The 16,473-nt window shown below is 58.8% G+C and overlaps 2 protein-coding genes across 17 annotated transcripts; one reads left to right on the top strand and one right to left on the bottom strand.

The window, feature by feature from the left end:
• The first annotated feature begins 26 nt into the window (after positions 1-26).
• PUSL1 (pseudouridine synthase like 1) lies at positions 27-10,492 on the top strand. Of its 13 annotated transcripts, none has more exons than XM_033845609.2 (8): positions 27-637; positions 900-957; positions 1,067-1,254; positions 1,414-1,563; positions 1,652-1,825; positions 2,012-2,136; positions 2,726-2,888; positions 3,370-10,492. In XM_033845609.2, the coding sequence occupies exons 1-8, from the start codon at positions 573-575 to the stop codon at positions 3,770-3,772; spliced, it is 1,326 nt and encodes a 441-aa protein (XP_033701500.1). In that variant the 5' UTR covers positions 27-572; the 3' UTR covers positions 3,773-10,492. The 13 variants fall into 13 exon arrangements, with proteins under 13 accessions (XP_033701500.1, XP_019797854.1, XP_033701531.1 ...); XM_019942295.3 differs by lacking the exon at positions 2,012-2,136 and adding an exon at positions 2,592-2,646 and having other exon boundaries at positions 3,370-3,585; XM_033845640.2 differs by having other exon boundaries at positions 3,252-3,585.
• INTS11 (integrator complex subunit 11) lies at positions 3,491-16,469 on the bottom strand. 4 transcript variants are annotated; one of them, XM_033845556.2, is made up of 19 exons: positions 16,314-16,455; positions 14,946-15,094; positions 13,388-13,485; positions 12,961-13,034; positions 12,496-12,641; positions 11,462-11,655; positions 7,088-7,186; positions 6,966-7,000; positions 6,582-6,720; positions 6,071-6,135; positions 5,714-5,903; positions 5,470-5,553; positions 4,965-5,054; positions 4,689-4,851; positions 4,470-4,577; positions 4,319-4,380; positions 4,106-4,248; positions 3,890-4,019; positions 3,491-3,806 (listed from the first exon to the last, which is right to left on the bottom strand). In XM_033845556.2, the coding sequence occupies exons 2-19, from the start codon at positions 14,959-14,961 to the stop codon at positions 3,744-3,746; spliced, it is 1,899 nt and encodes a 632-aa protein (XP_033701447.1). In that variant the 5' UTR covers positions 14,962-15,094; positions 16,314-16,455; the 3' UTR covers positions 3,491-3,743. The 4 variants fall into 4 exon arrangements, with proteins under 4 accessions (XP_033701447.1, XP_033701441.1, XP_033701452.1 ...); XM_033845550.2 differs by lacking the exon at positions 14,946-15,094 and having other exon boundaries at positions 16,314-16,469; XM_033845561.2 differs by lacking the exons at positions 11,462-11,655; positions 14,946-15,094 and having other exon boundaries at positions 12,413-12,641; positions 16,314-16,469.
• Between the last annotated feature and the right edge of the window lie 4 nt (positions 16,470-16,473).

Genomic DNA, 16,473 nt, shown 5'->3' with positions numbered 1-16,473 from the left:
CCGCCCGCGCGCGCCGCCCGCTGTCACCGCCGGGGAGCGTCGCCAAAGTGCGCCGCCCGCGCTCGCCGCCCGCTGTCACCGCCGGGGAGCGTCGCCAAACGCCCCGACGTCCCGCCCCCTTCGTCCGGGCAGGCGGTCGGAAGTGTGGGTGGGCCCAGAAACAGCCGCGGGAGCCGTCAGGCCCCGCGCGTTCCAGCGATCCGGCCGTTAGGCAACCCGGGGAATTGGCAACAAGCGCTCGGCCGGACTGCGGCGGGAGGATGGGGTTGCGGGCCAGTGTGTGGCCGGCGGAACGTGAGAGTCTGCGTGGGGCTGTCTCGCCTGGGTCGGCACTTTGCACCCGCTCCCTAAGTCTGCCCCGCCTCCGCCCCCGCCCTGGGCGGCCAACCGAGGCTGCCTGGGCGGGGCGAAAGCCCAGGCGCAGGCGCGGGATTGGCCCGGGGGCGTGACCAGGCTGGGTTCGCGGGCGCGGGCGGGCGCAGCCCCACGTGCCGTCCCAGTCCGCCTGCCGCTCCGCGGGGTCCGGTTCCGCCTGGCCCTCCGCCTGCCCCAATGCCGGGTCCGGCCTGGCCATGGGCGCGGGCTCAGTGCGGGCGCGCTACCTCGTGTACTTCCAGTACTTGGGCACGGACTTTAAGTACGTCATCTAGGCCTCCCACCCGTGCCCGCAACCCCCTCATGTAGCTCGGCCCCGCGGGAAGCACCCGAGCTCGAGCCGGAGAGCAGCCGACGGCCGGCGCCCGAGGGGTTGGAGGGAGCTAAGTTTAGGGCCCACACCTCCGGCCTCGGGCCCCGGCCTCCCGGGCATGGAACGGCCGCCTTTGGCCGCATAAGATGGGACGGGCGGGGTCCGGGGCGGGGCGGCCTCGCGCGCTAACCTCCGCCCGCCCTGCCCACAGCGGGGTCGCGGCAGTCAGGGGCGCCCAGCACGCCATCGGAGTCCAGAACTACCTGGAGGTGAGCTCCGCCGGCCCGCGCCAGGGAGGGGTGAGGGAGGAGGGCGACCCGGGGGTGGGGCAGATGGGAGCCCCGCCCGCGGCCGCTGTGCGCTCCCCGCCCCCCTCAGGAGGCCGCAGAGCGGCTGAACTCGGTGGTGCCGGTGAAGTTCACTATCTCCAGCCGCACGGATGCTGGGGTCCATGCCCTGAGCAACGCGGCGCACCTGGACGTCCAGCGCCGCTCAGGCCGGCCCCCCTTCTCCCCTGAAGTCCTGACGCAAGCCCTCAACACCCACCTGAGGCACCCGGCCATCCGGTGAGCACCTCTCTGCTCTCCCGGAACTCGTCCATTATGGTGGAGGCGGGAGGTGAAGAAGGACTCTGTATCTGGACAGGACTCCTTGGGGGTGATGGCAGAGATGCCAGGGTGTCACATGGACAGGGCAGGGGGTCATTCCTGGCCTCGTTCCCACAGGGTACTGCAGGCCTTCCGTGTGCCCAGCCACTTCCATGCCCGCCACGCAGCCACGTCCAGGACCTACCTGTACCGTCTGGCTACTGGCTGCCACAGGCCTGACCAGCTGCCCGTGTTTGAACGAAACCGGTGCTGGGCGCTTCGGGCTGAGTGAGTGGGTGTGAAAGTGACCCTGAGGGGTTTGCCAGGCTCGCCTGGCCGGCCATTCGCTCCTGACCACTCACCTGGCTCCCTGCAGCTGCTTGGACGTCGCTGCCATGCGGGAGGCCGCCCAGCACCTCCTGGGGACACATGATTTCAGGGCCTTCCAGTCGGCTGGCAGCCCGGCCACCAGCCCGGTGCGCACCCTGCGCCGAGCCTCCGTGTCCCCCGACCCTGCCAGCAGCCCCTTTGTCCTCCCCGAGGAGAGCAGGTGAGAAGGGCAGCCTACACTCTGGTCTGGAGGCTGCAAAGGCTGGATTTAGCTCCAGCACCTTCCCTGGTGCTGCACTGGGGGCTCCCTGGGCACCCGTCCAGCCTTGGGGGAGGAGGTGCCAGTCAGCCAAGTGGTGTGGCCCCAACACCCGTGAGCCTGCAGCTGTGCCCTCCCCTGGGCTAGGGTCCTGCCAGGCTGGGGGGCAGAGGGCAGAGAAGGCTGCCTAACCTGCCAGAGCTCACTGCCTCGTGGATGGATCCCGGCGGTCGGTGAAAAGACTCCACTGGGGGAGAAGCACCAAGCCAGTGGTTCGTTCGGGCCCAGGCTGGCAGGGGGTTGGTTCCACTGCCCCCAGCACTGGCCCAGGGGCCTCTGGCCAGACCGCAGCTACTGACTTCCAGAGCCTTCCCACTTGGGCCCAGCACTGAAGGGAGGAGGGACTTTGCACAGCCAGCTTCCAAGCCTCCAACTCCTGCTGGAGAGCCCAAGCCCCAGGGCTTGAGTCCCTGGGAGAGAAGCTGGCCGCTCCACCTCCTTCGCAGCCCCCAAGCCCAAGGCCTCCTCCTGCAGCCAAGACCCCGGAGGCGCTGCTGTCCCCGCTCACAAGCAGCAGTCCTCTGGCTTTAGTCTCCCTTCCGCCAGTTTCATTTACAAGGGGTTGGGGGGGAGTAGGTGGGGGCCCCTGGGGTGGGACGCGGGGAGGCCACACTGGAGGGTCGAGGCTGCCCTGAGGCCCAGACCTCATGGGCACCTGTGTCCCCAGACGGTTGCGGTTCTGGAGCCTGGAGTTTGAGAGCCAGTCCTTCCTATACAGACAGGTGGGCTGTGTCCTGGGGCCCTGCCGGGGGTGGAGCCTGGGGCTCGGGCGGCTGCAGCACTCTTCACCTTGGGTCACAGGTGCGGAGAATGACATCTGTGCTGGTGGCCGTGGGGCTGGGGGCTTTGATGCCTGCTCAGGTGAAGATGATTCTGGAGAGCCAGGACCCCCTGGGCAGGCACCAGAGCCGTGTGGCTCCCGCCCACGGCTTGTTCCTGAAGGCGGTGCTCTACGAGGGCTTCGGTAAGAAGCGGCATGGAGCGGTCCCTGCTTGTACCCCGTTGACTGACGGACCCCTCCCAAGGCTGAGTCCTTGCCGTGGGAGGGGCTCTCAGTGGCAATGCTGTCCCAGCAGCTGGGACTCCAGCCTGTGGCCAAGAGGAAAGCCAGAGCCCAGCAGCCCAAGCCCCAGCCTGGCCCTGTGGGGAGGGAGACTGAGAGAGCATTCTAGAAGGCAGCAGAGGGTAGAGAGGAGCTTGAACTCTGGGGCGAAGGCAGGGGGCTCTGCAGTCCTGCTGAAGGCTCTGGCCTGGCCCCTACAGAGACTGTCACGCCCCCAGGATGACCTGGGGTCTGTTCACAGGTCCTGCCTCTATGTGCCCTCAGAGTCCACAGCACAGAGGTCACACGTGACCCGACACGCAGCAAGGTCAGGGCAGCCGTAGCACACTAGGCCCAGCTGCTGGACGCTGCCCAGCTCTGTACACCACGGTGCATCACACAGGGACCACGGCAGGCCCCACGCCTGTCAGCCTGGACCTGCCACAAGTCCCCGCCTGCCCCGGGTGGGCTGCCGGAAGTGGGGTGTAGCAGACAGGCGCAAGCACCGGAAAACGAGACACCCAAACAGCCTGTGGTTGTTTTTACTGGAAATCAACACCCCGGGAGCCCCCCGCCCATCTCCTGGGAGCCCAGGAGCAGAAATAAAAGGTGAAAAGCCCCCCAGGTCCGTTTCTTTCTTCGGCCAAAAGCAGCCACTCGGGCAGGGGCGTGGTGGCACTGTGGTCTCTGCACAGATGAGGGTCGTAGCCAGCTGTGGGCTCCACATCCGAGGACACAGGGAAGACCCAGGGTGCACACAGTCCTGGCGGCGGGGCCTCAGCTGGCCTGGGGCAGGCCCTTCTTGAGCAGAGACGTGAGGTAGCTTCCCAGCTCCTCGTCCTGCAGCCACAGGCAAGAGGGGCCATTGGTCCCGGTGAGGCAGCCCAGGGCGACTGGGTGACCCCACCAGTCCCGCACCTTACCTGGTAGGTCCAGGAGACCAGCAGCACCTTGGTGCCTGGGTCCTCTGAGTGGGCAGCGGCCTGAATGAGGATGGACTCCACGGTCACGGAGCCGTCAGGAAGGTGTTGCACGCAGTGGTCCTTGAGGACGCTGCGGGGAGGCACAGTGAGCCCCTGCCTGGCGCCCCCGCTGGCGCCCCGCCCCCCAGGTCCAGAAGGCGCGGCCGCAGCGTCTACCTCTTCAGGTGGCTGTACACGCGCACGGCTGTCTCCTGCTCTTTGCGCGTGTCGTGCAGGTGCACACGGCAGGTAAAGCGCAGCTGGTGCTCGGCCAGGCCCAGCTCCTTGAGGGCCTGCTCTGAGGACACGAGCCGGAAGTTCTGTGGGGCAAGGGCAGGTCAGGGACGGCGAGGGCGGACCCCACCGCCCCCAGTGACGGCTGGCACTCACACTGTCCTTCATGATCAGGGTGCCATGCAAGAGCCGGGGCTTCTTGGAGTCAGGGAGCAGCCCTGTGGGGCAGGGGCAGCGGTCAGAGCTGTCAGTGGGGCCACCTGCCCAGCAGCTGCCCCGCCCCCACTCAATGGGCCCTGCCGCTCACCCTGTGCCAGCTCCCGCTTCAGCAGCCCCAGTGAGATGCCCACGGGGATGCTGGGGCTCGTGGGCAGCGTCACCGTCTCGCCGTTGGCCGGCATGTAGCAGCTGACCCCTGGGCCGGGGTGTGGGGAGAACCTTAGTCCAGACTGGCGGGCCCTGCCTGCACCGACCCAGCCCGCATACCCTCCGTGTCACCCAGCCCGCCCTGGCCTGGGCTGCCTACGGAATTCCTGCTCGATCTTCTGCTTCAGAAACTCCATCTTCTTGGCCTCGCCATGCACCAAGAGCACGTTCTCCGGCTCCGCCTGACCCACCAGCTGCATGATGCCCTTGGCATCCGCGTGGGCGCTGAAGGACATGTACTCCACCTGCATCTTGACCTCCAGCTGCGGCATCACGGCAGGCAAGCCATCAGCACAGGTGGTGGCTCCCAGGGCCGCCCCCCCCCCCACCGCCACAAGAGGGTCCACAGAGCTGGTGAGAGAGGGTGAGGACTCACCACCTGCCGCCCCTCCATCTCCAGCTTGCGCTGCCCGCTGAGGATCTTGTGGCCCACGGTGCCCTGCACGCAGTAGCCGGGCATGATGACCTGCAGGAGGGAGGGATGGACGAGCAGCTCCCCTGCACCTCCTGCCTCCTACCTCAGGGCTTCCTCCCGGGATGTTCTCCCACCCGCCCCTCTGCCCACCTGAACCCAAACCCTTGGTGGAGGCCCCTCCCCCTTCCAGGGCCCACTGCAGACCCAGGCGGGCTCAGGGGTCTCAGCACAAGCCCGCCCAGGCCTGACCCCCATGATGGCTACTTGGGAAGCCGGGGGCTTTCTTGCCTGGTGCAGACAGGCCAAGACACAGCAAGAGTCTGAGCCTGGGTCAGACACCGATGCCCAGGGTACCAAGCTGCCGCCTCCTCCTGACAGCAACAGTGTCCCCCCAGCCAGGGGGAGCCCCTGCCCCTCAACCTCGCCAGCCCTCCAGGGAACCGGCCCTGGGGCCCAGACCCCTCACCATGTTCTTCTCGTTCCCTGCCCACTTCCTGAAGATCTGTAGGGACTGGCCGGCATGCAGCATCCCTGGTGTGGCAAACACGACCTTCGGGGCAGGTGTGGGACAGTCAGGGCATCAGATGCCCCCCTGCCCTCAGCCTTCTGACCGCTGGTCTTCCGGCACAGAGGCGCCCCGCTCGCCTGCGCGACTTGCCGGCAGGGCCCCGGCCCGGCAGAACCCCACCCCAGCCGGCAATGGGCCGCACCATGGGACCCGGGCTGTCGGCAAACGCCCGATCGAAGGCCTTGACGTGCTTGAACTCAAACATGTTCCTCTGCACAAAGGTCTTCCGGATCTTCTGGTTGGTCCAGGGGATGAAGAGCTTGTAGTAGTGGTTGGCTTTCTCCGTCAGGCCCGTGGAGAAGTAGATGGGGGCCTTCAGGTCCATGCGCTCCCTGTGGAGGACGGGGCTGGTGGGGAGGCTGCAGGGGCAGGGCTGGCCTGCAGCCCCCATGTGCCCTCAGCCTGGGTTGGGTCCAGTGCCAGGAAGGGCGCTCCCCGCCCTCTCTCACCCCACGGCCAGCAGGGCCGGGCCTCCAGAAACCGTCGTGGCCACACCTACCAGAAGGTCTCGAGCAGGATGCAGAGCTCCTGAGCACGGCCCAGCGCAAACACGGGGATCAGCACCTGCAGGTGGGGTGGGGGTGGGGGTGGGAGGCCAGCTCGGGAGGAACCCCTGGCCGCGCCGCCTGGCCACCGAGCCCACAGCTGTGCAGAGGCCAACAGTTGCTCCTGTGGCCACCTTCTCAGGAGACCAGCCCTGCCAGCAGCTCTGATGGCCGGAGGCCCCATGCAGACTGCCGGCAGCCCCCCCCCATTCTGTCCCAGCACAGCCTGTCCCAAAGTGACCATGGTGGACACTCCGGCCAGCCCTGCATTGGGATCTGAGTCACGAGGAGTAGGTGAGCCCCACTAAAGGGTCTTCGGGGGAATCTGTCTTCCCAGTGCTGAGCAAACCTTCCTCTCTCTGTGCCCAGAACACAGCACCCCTGTCCCTGACCGCATGCCAGGTCAGCCGAAAGACCCGTGTACACAGCCAGCCCCACCTGGGGCACCCGCTGCCCACCAGCTACCTTCCCGCCGCGCTCCACGGTCTCATGGACCTTCTTTAGGAAGTCTCGCTCCCGGCAGCGCTTCGAGTCTCGGATGGTGGTGGCGTACGTGGATTCTGTGATCAGGAGGTTGGGCCGGCATTTGTCAATCCAAGCAGCTCTAGAACACAGGTGGGTGTGGCCAGAGGTGGACAGGCCACACAGTGGCAAGGCTGTACACAGCCATGGCCCTCCTGGACCCTCTAGCAGGCAGCCTGCCTCCTCTGCACAGGCAGCACTTGAGGGGACAGAACATCCAGGGACAATGACATGCAGACTGCTCGGGAACGCAGCACACCCCTCAGGGACCCTGTCCCCCAGGGGGACCCGCCCAACAGGATGAAACGAACGTACTGGCCTACTTACCCCAAATGCCGGTCTGGGGTCATGTTATAATCCCCCTAGCAAAGAATGTGGCAATGAGGAGGGTGCCTCCTTCCTCTGCCCGGCCAGCCAGCCCTTCCTGTGCCCCAAGTGCTTCCACTGACCGTGTAGACCACAGACTCTGAGCCCACTTTAATCTGGAACATGGCCGCCCCCAGCACGTGGCCCGCATAGTAAGCCTTGATTTCCAGCTCATCGTCCACCTACAGAGAAGAGGGCTGACCTCAGGTCTGCTGGCTGTGCCGGGCAGAGGGCAGAGGGGCAGGGAGGTGGAGCCTGGGGCAGTAGTGGGCGCAAGTTGATGACATCATTCTAGCCTTTCATCATCCCTGTTTTTTCATACACGACATCCAGTTCTCAATCAAAAGCAGACACAAGGGCTTCCCTGGTGGCGCAGTGGTTGAGAGTCCGCCTGCCAACGCAGGGGACACTGGTTCGTGCCCCGGTCCGGGAGGATACCACGTGCCGTGGAGCAGCTGGGCCCGTGAGCCATGGCCACTGAGCCTGCACGTCCGGAGCCTGTGCTCCGCAACGGGAGAAGCCACAACAGTGAGAGGCCCGCGTACCGCAAAAAAAAAAAAAAAAAAAAGCAGACACAAGAGATGAGACAATAGGGCCAGAAAGAAGAGGAACAACAGTCCAGAGAAACAGATTCAGGGCTCCTAGAGTTTTCAGACACAGGCTTTAAAAGGATTGTGATTAAAATATTCAGAGAGAGAAAGAATTAAGAATGTTGGCAAAAAACTAGAAACTATTAAAAACAGTGGAAATTGTAAAACCAGGAACTATAATAACCCAAGGTAAGGATTCAAAAGAGCCATACTATCCCAGGTAATCTACATATTCAATGTAATCCTTATCAAAACACCAGTGGCATTTTTCACAAAACTGAAACAAATAATTTTAAAATTTGTGTGGAAACACAAAAGACGCCAAATAGCCACAAGAATCCTAACAAAGAACAGAGCTGAAAGAATCACACTCCCTGATTTTATACTACAAAGCTGCAGTCATCAAAACTGCATGGTAAAGAAAATCGGAGCTGGAGCAATCAGGCTCCCTAACTTCAGAGTATACTACAAAGCTCCAGGAATCAAAAATGGTACTGGCACAAAAACAGAAATATAGATCAATGGAACAGGACAGAAAGCCCAGGAATAAATCCATGCATCTACGGTCAATTAATCTATGACAAAAGAGGCAAGAATATACAATGGAGAAAAGACAGTCTCTTCAATAAATAGTGCTGGGAAAACTGGACAGCTACATATAAAAGAATGAAATTAGAACATTCTCTAACACCATACACGAAAATAAACTCAAAATGGATTAAAGACCTAAATGTAAGACCAAATACTATAAAATTCCTAGAAGAAAACATAGGCAGAACACTCTGACATAAATAGCAACGGTATTTTTTTTGGATCCGCCTCCTACAGTAATGGAAATAAAAACAAAAAAATAGAACCTAATTAAATTAAAAGCTTTTGCACAGGGACTTCCCTGGTGGCACAGTGGTTAAGACTCCGTGCTCCCAACGCAGGGGAACCGGCTTCGATCCCTGGTCAGGGAACTAGATCCCCCACACATGCCACAACTAAGAGTTCACACGCCACAACTAAGGAGCTGGTGAGCTGCAACTAAGGAGCCCGCCTGCCACAACTAAGACCCGGCACAACCAAGTAAATAAGTTAGTTAATTAATTTAAAGAAAAAGGAATCTCTGTTATTAAAAAACAAAACAAAACAAACTTTTACACAGCAAAGGAAACCATAAACAAAACAAAAAGACAGCCTACAGAATAGGAGAAAACATCCGCATATGATACAACCAAAAGGATATTAATCTCCAAAATATACAAACAGCTCATGCAGCACAATATCAAAAAAAAACAAACAACCCAGTCAAAAAACGGAAGGAAGATCTAAACAGACATACAGATGGCCAAGAGGCACATGAAAAGACGCTCAACACCACTAATTAATACGGAAATGCAGGGACTTCTCTGATGGCACAGTGGTTAAGAATCCGAGCTCCCAATGCAGGGGGCCTGGGTTCGATCCCTGATCAGGGAACTAGACCCCACATGCATGCTGCAACTAACAGTTTGCATGCCACAACTAAGGAGCCCACAGGCCACAACTAAGGAGCACATGTGCTGCAACTAAGGAGCAGGCGAGCCACATCTAAGGAGCCCACTGGCCACGACTAAGACCAGGTACAACCAAATAAATAAATAAATAAATAAAATATACTTTTTTAAAAACAGAGAACTGCAAATCAATACTATAATGAGGGGGGCTTCTCTGGTGGCTCAGTGGTTAAGAATCCGCCTGCCAATGCAGGGGACACGGGTTCGAGCCCTGGTCCGGGAAGATCCCACATGCCGTGGGGCAACTAAGCCCATGCGCCACAACTACTGAGCCTGCGCTCTAGAGCCCGTGAGCCACAACTACTGAGCCCACGTGCCACAACTACTGAAACCCATGTGCCTAGAGCCCGTGCTCCACAACGAGAAGCCATGGTAATGAAAGGCCTGCGCACCTCAACGAAAAGTAGCCCCCACTCGCCGCAACTAGAGAAAACCCGTGCGCAGCAATGAAAACCCAAAGCAGCCAAAAATAAAATAAATAAATAAGTTTAAAAAAATTAAAAATAAAAACAATGAGGTACCACCTCACACTGGTCAAAATGGTCATCTACAAATAATAAACGCTGGAGAGGATGTGGAGAAAAGGGAACCGTCCTACACTGTTGGTGGGAATGTAAAATGGTGCAGCCACTTCGGAGAACAACATGGAGATTCCTCAAAAAACTAAAAATAGAGTTGCCATATAATCCCGCAACCCTACTCCTGGGCATATATCCGGAGAAAACCATTATTCGAAAAGATAAATAGACCCCAACGTTCACTGCAGTGCTATTTACGATAGCCAAGATATGGAAGCAACCTAAATGCCCATCAACAAATGAATGGATAAACAAGATGTGGTACAAGGACTTCCCTGGTGGTCCAGTGGTTAAGGATCCACCTGCCAATGCAGGGGACATGGGTTCGATCCCTGGTCCAGGAAGATCCCACATGCCGCAGAGCAACTTAAGCCCATGCGCCACAACTACTGAGCCTGCGAGCCACAGCTACTGAGCCCACGTGCCTAGAGCCTGTGCTCCGTAACAAGAGAAGCCCCTGCAATGAGAAGCCCACGCACCGCACTGAAGAGTAGCCCAACTCGCCACAACTGGGGAAAACCCGCATGGAGCAACAAAGACCCAGCACAGCTGGGGCGGGGGAGGGAGAAAAAGGGACTTCCCTGGAGGTCCAGTGGTTAAGACTTCACCTTCCAGTGCAGGGGGTGCAGGTTTGATCCCTGGTCGGGGAGCTAAGATCCCACATGCCTCGTGGCTAAAGAACCAAAAACCGTGAAAAACAGAAGCAATATTGTAACAAATTCAATAAAGACTTTAAAAATGGTCCATGTCAAAAAAAAATCTTAAAAAATAAAAAAGAAGCTGTGGTACACATATACAATGGAATACTACTCAGCCATTAAAAAAAATGAAATCTTGCCATTTACAGCAACATGGATGGACTTGGAGGGTATTATGCTAAGTGAAATAAGTCAGACAGAAAGACAAACACTGTGTGATGTCACTTATTCGTGAAATCTAAAAAATGCAACAAACTAGTGAATGTAACAAAAAGGGAACAGAATCGCAGACGTAGAGAACAAACTACAAGTGGTGAGAAGGAAGAGAGGAGAGGCAAGACAGAGGCGGGGGATTAAGAGACACAAGCTATTACACACAAAATAAGCTACGAGGATATACTGAACTACAGGGAATATAGCCAATATTTTATAGTTACTATAAATGGAGCATAACCTTTGAAACCTGTGAATCACTATGTTGTCCACCTATAACATATAATATTGTAAATCAATTATATATCAATTAAAAAATTTCAACAAATGCAACAACCACTTACATATAACCAAAAAGAGACTTAATGAACTAAAATATCTAGTAGAGACTATCCAGCATGAAGCACAGAAAAATAAAAGGACGATGAAGGCTCTGGAGAAGCAAGACCTACATTCAGCCTGGAGAGAGCAATGGGCAGACCCGGAGGCCTCAAACCTGAGCAGGCGCAACAGGACGAGAACAGGTGGGGCCAGCATAGCATCCCTCCAAAGTCCACAGGAAAGGACATAATCCCACAAGCAGCCAAAGAAAAGATTCTCTTCCAAACAGCAGATGGGAAGACACATTCAAAATACTGATAGTAAATGCTGCCCCAGAATTCCAAACCTAAGGGGAAAAGTCTTCCACATTTGCAGACAAATAAAATTTGAGAGCATTCATCACCAGCAGACCCACAATGGTGTTCTTCACCCCAAATACAAAGTGAAGAACACAGGCAGTAGAGGGGAACAGTGGGAAAGGCAAACAGAGACGGCGCCCGGCAAATCTGACTTTACCAGCATCAGCGGTGAGGTCCCAGGGGTCTCGCACGCTGAGGGAATTAAAATACATGGAGACAAGAGCCAGTGAGTCAAGGGAGGAGTAAATGCATTTGAGGTGCTCTGAGGCTCTTGCACCGTCCCGGAAAGAGGCAAAAGTTCCACGTACCTTAGAGCTCTGTTGTCATGGATGTGTTTTGTAATCTCTACCACTACAAAAATTATAAAACAATATTTAATTACTTACCAAATAAGAGGAGAAATAGAGTTTTTAAAAGTCAATCCAGAAAAAGGCAATAAAGGAAATAAAGCATAGAACAGGCAGCACAAATAAGAAGCAAATGGTAGGAGGATACAGCTAAATCCCAAACTATTACCCGTACAGTCCAAACCCTCCACCTACAGGACCGGCTATCAGGCTGGATTAAACCCAAACTACTTAAAACATGATGCAGAAAGAAAGTACAAAGATGGGAAAGGATGCCCCGTGCAAACGCTAACTAAAGGTGGGGGAGGGGGAACGGTGACCCGTTCACCAGAAAGGTGGACTCAAAGGTAAGAGCGTTCTTGAGGAGAAATGCACTACTTCATCTTGACAAAAGGTTCAACCAGGATAAGACGACCCCAAATGCTAGACACGTGGTAACAAGCAAAACCCAGACTCTGAGGAAAAGCAGACCACTCCGCGAGCCGCGGGATAAATTTCTCCACATCTGATATCACTTTCCTGCCTCCTCGCTGGCCCGCGGACAACTGCCACTGAGCCACAGCCCACACTCCGGTCGGCGTCCCGCCCAGCCTGCCCCCTCGCCTCAGCCCCGGCGTGCTCAGGTGGCACAGGTGCCCTCTCCCGCCTCTTCAGTGCGCTCAGACAGCGCCGGGGAGCAGCAGAGGCCCTGCCAAGTGCTGCATCCGCCTCCAGGCAGCTCCCCGCCGGCAACACAGCGGGGTGGGGGTGGGGGGCCTGACCTGCACCGTCTGGTGGAGGTGGACGGCCACCACCTTCTTCATACAGTCCTTGATCATCTGGGACGTGAAGAAGTTGGCCTCACCCTTCTTGTCCACGGCAATCTTGCGGTAGTCCTCCAGCAGGATGGGGCAGATCGCCTGGGTGGGCTGGGTCATGTAGATGGGCCCGTCGTAGCCCACCATCTCGCTGAAGTAGGGGAGCGCCCCGCAGTGGTCCAGGTGGAAGTGGCTGGGGAAGCAACACGGGTCAGCCTGGAGGGCCCTCCGTACCTCCCCACGGGAGCTACCGTCCCCCCTCCCTCGCTCGCTGAGGGCCTGCCGTGCACGCCTCAGACACCCCGCCCTGAGAGCCGCAAAGCAAGAGGGAGCGAAGGGGCCGGAGCGCAGTCGCCCTGGGGCTCAGCACCCCAGCGTCTAGCGGCGCCACCAGCACGCAGTCGCTCTGGGGTCAGCCCAATGCTCCAGGAAGGAACAAGGAGGGGCTCAGGGGGACGCGTATCAAGAGTCGCCACTTGCGTGGGTGGGCGGGTCCTGGGGAAGGCGCCCACCTGATGATCACGCAGTCCAGGAAGTCAGTCAGCCGGCCGCTGCGGGTGATGTAAGAAAAGTCGGGGAAGCGCCTCTGTGGGGTAGGGGAAGGGTCAGGATGCCACCGGGGCTCAGGAGCCAGTGGGGCAGCTGGGGCTGCAGGCACGGCCCCCGGGGCTTAGGGTGCAGCTGAGCCTGACCCCCACATCCCCACCCCGCAGGCCCACCGAGACCGCCAACTGCTCAGAGCCTCGGAGCATCCAGGAAGCGGGTCAGCTGCCCAGCTGGTACCTGAGCCGGGAGCCCCGATCTGGTACAGACCGGCCCCGCGCAAGTGCCCCACCTTGCCCCCTCTGTGGGTCAGAGCCTGAGACGCCGAGGCCCGGGCCCACGGTTGGTGATGCCAAAGAGCAGGCTGGGTGGCGGCCGCCCACCCAAGGGACTCACGTCGTCGCTGAAGCCCATGTGCATCCCGCAGTCCAGCATGACGTTCTTGCCCGCAATGGAGACCAGGATGCAGCTTCGGCCCACGTCCTGGCCAGCCCCTGCACGGGTGGACGGGTGAGAGGTGCTACCACGCTCCTCTCCCCGAAACTGCCCCTGCAGGGATGGCCCCAGCCCCAAGGCCAAGGCCCAGCCGCCTGCTCCAGACCCCTAAAGGACCCTCTGGGCCCCTGGCCCTGCAGAACCCTCTGTGGCTGCTGTGTGGACAAGGTGTGAGGTGAGAAGCATTGCCACCTCTGCACATGGGCAAGGGAAACGCACAGGGAGGGGACAAAGCACCAAGGCCACCTTGGACCCTTCCCCATGATGCCTCCAGCCTCGGGCCCTGCCACTCACCTCTCAAAGCAGTGGCCCACAGGCTTGAGGCCAGGAGCTGAGTAAGGGGTGCTGGCCTGTGGTCCCAGCACTCAAGAGAGGCAGGCCAGGGCTCCTTGGGGCCTCACCACCCCTCCCAAAACCTTAGCTGGGGCCACATCTGAGCTGTGACCACCAGGCACCTCCTGGTGGTGCCACTGCAGAGGGACACTGCGTGGCTTTAGCCCAGCCACGGGGAAACATGGCCCTAGCTGTCCAGCAATGACCAAATAGAGTGGCCACAGTACAGACGCCCCACCGCTGGGCCCCCTCAGGTACCCCCAGCCCAGACCATAACCCGAATCTCATCCACAGTGCTGCCCTCCAAGCCCTGCCCAGATGCTCCAGGCCCAACGGGGCATATCCCGGCCACCTCATACGGCCATCTGTCACCTCCTCTAGGGTCTGGGCACCCAGAAGGAAAGGGACACAGCCTCACAAGGCCCGATGACAGCAAATGACCTATTTTTCATCTTGGATCCTACAAGCCTCCCTCTGCAAGGAACCTTCTGAACCTTCTGTTAGCACCACACACACCAGGGTGACCAGGCCACCGCCCAAAGTGGGCCGCGGCTGGTCCTCAAGAAGCTTCAGTCACCTGTGACAACGGCAGGTGAGAGCAGCCACGAGCTTCACCTGTGAGCCTCAGGCAGCCCAGCCACAGACAGTGGCCTCGAAGTCTCTCACAGGCCTGCTCCCCCCACCAGGATGTGAGCTCCCTGAGGGCAGGGTCTCAGCCTGCTTCCTATTGCACCTCCAGCCCCAAGCCATGCCCCGCTCAGAGGCACTGCAGACATGTGTGGGAGGGAGAAGGGCCACCCCTCTTCACGGACGAGGATGTGAAGTCCCAGAAGTCACGGGATCCGCCCACGGCACATGGCTCCTGAGCATGGGACCAGGGACAGTTTTCCAGACTCCGGAGCTCAGCTCTGAGGCACTGGCCGCCTGCTCCCAACAGGAACACCCACAACAATCCCAGGAAGCAAAGACAGTGGCCCAAACTGGGCAGGCGAAGTGGGGACAGAGCCTGGGACACACAGGAGGGTGGGAAGAAAACAAGGAGACACGTGGCCGCAGGGAGTTTAGGTTCCAGGTGGGGTGTGTGTGTGTGTGTGTGTGTGTGGCCGAGAACACGGACAATAATCACCTAGACAAACTTGCATTCGGGGAGATCAGCACCTCAGGAAAAAGTAAGGCAGGGAAGGGCACACAAACTTCCAGCTCTGCCTGAGAAGACGAATTCCGAGCAGGGTGGAGAGGGACAGCTGGGATGAGAGGGGCAGCTGTGCAAAGGCCCTGTGGTGGGAGAGACCAAGGGGGTCATGAGGCAGAAACTGGCAAAGGCAGATGGTGACACAGAAGTAGTTCTGCTCTGATGGTGCTGTGGCTGAGTGACTTTGGGGGCACACCCAGGTGCAGATTTGGGGTAAAAGAAGCAGTAAGAAGATAGGATCATTCAAGAATGAGCGGTGACAGAACAACTAAGCCCGTGAGCCACAACTACTGAGCCCGTGTGCCACAACTACTGAAGCCCGCATGCCTAGAGCCCATGCTCCGCAACAAGAGAAGCCACCACAATGAGAAGCCCGCACACTAAATCCAAGAGTAGGCACTGCTCGCCACAACTAGAGAAAACCCGTGCCCATCAATGAAGACCCAACGCAGCCAAATAAATAATAAATAAATCTTAAAAAAAAAAAAGAATGAGTGGTGAGAAAGGGGTCACCTGGGAAAGGGTCAGGCTGGAAGGATCCTGCAAAGACCCCCTGGAGAAGAACCAGGCGCGGGGAGAGCGTGGGGCTGAAGCAGCCAGAGGGGACCCGGAGCCAACAACTAGGAGAGGCCGTGGGGGTGACGACACCTTTGGTGGGGTAGGATGTGCGCTGTGACCCAGCAGGCCAGGGTCAGGAGTGTTCACTGCAGCTGTCAACAGCTCAGTGTCCACGCTGGGGGCTGGGTGGGCTATTTTGAGGAGAGCTCACCACAAAAGAAAGGATGTGGAGCTGCGGGGGACATCCCTAGGAGAAGATGCTTCCAACACACGGCCAGGGCAGGGGGCAGGTTCCCGAAAAGCCCCTGGCACGTGTGCACGGAGACCCCAGCTGTTTCTGATTCTGAGTGATCTTTCCTCCTTCACACTGTTCTGTACTGCTTGAGTCTTTAAACTGTGCACTTGCATCTTTTGCAAAAAGCAAAGTTTTGAGGGGTTTTTTGTTTTGTTTTGTTTTTTAACGCTGCGGCGGTCAAGTAAAACAAGGGCTGACTTGGGGTGGACCGCAGACGGGTAAACGGGTAAACGGAGGCTGCAGGGAAGCGGGACGCGAGACAGATGGAGGAGGTGGAAGGGCAGGAAGTGGCGAGGATGCAGAAGCAGAAGAAAGGCGCCCTAAGCACCGGTGCCGGGCAGGGGGCCGCGCGGCAAGGACGACACGTCCCGGGGTCCCCGGCCCTCCGAGCCTCCCACCGGCCTTTTCGGGCGCTCCTCCCGCGCCGCGCCGCACCGCGCCGCACTCACCCAGGGGCGTGACCCTGATCTCGGGCATCCTGTCGGGCGCGCTCAGCGAGCCGGCGGGACCACTACTGCCTCACGAAACCCGGGCGCCTGCGTCCCGGAGTCCGCCACGCGCGTCCGACTCCCGGCGACGCACTGCGCAAGCGCAACCCCAAAGGCGCCA

This window comes from Tursiops truncatus, chromosome 1, assembly GCF_011762595.2.
Source record: "Tursiops truncatus isolate mTurTru1 chromosome 1, mTurTru1.mat.Y, whole genome shotgun sequence".
In the NCBI taxonomy this organism is placed as follows: Eukaryota; Metazoa; Chordata; class Mammalia; order Artiodactyla; family Delphinidae; genus Tursiops; species Tursiops truncatus.
This window is presented reverse-complemented; position numbering and strand designations above follow the sequence as displayed.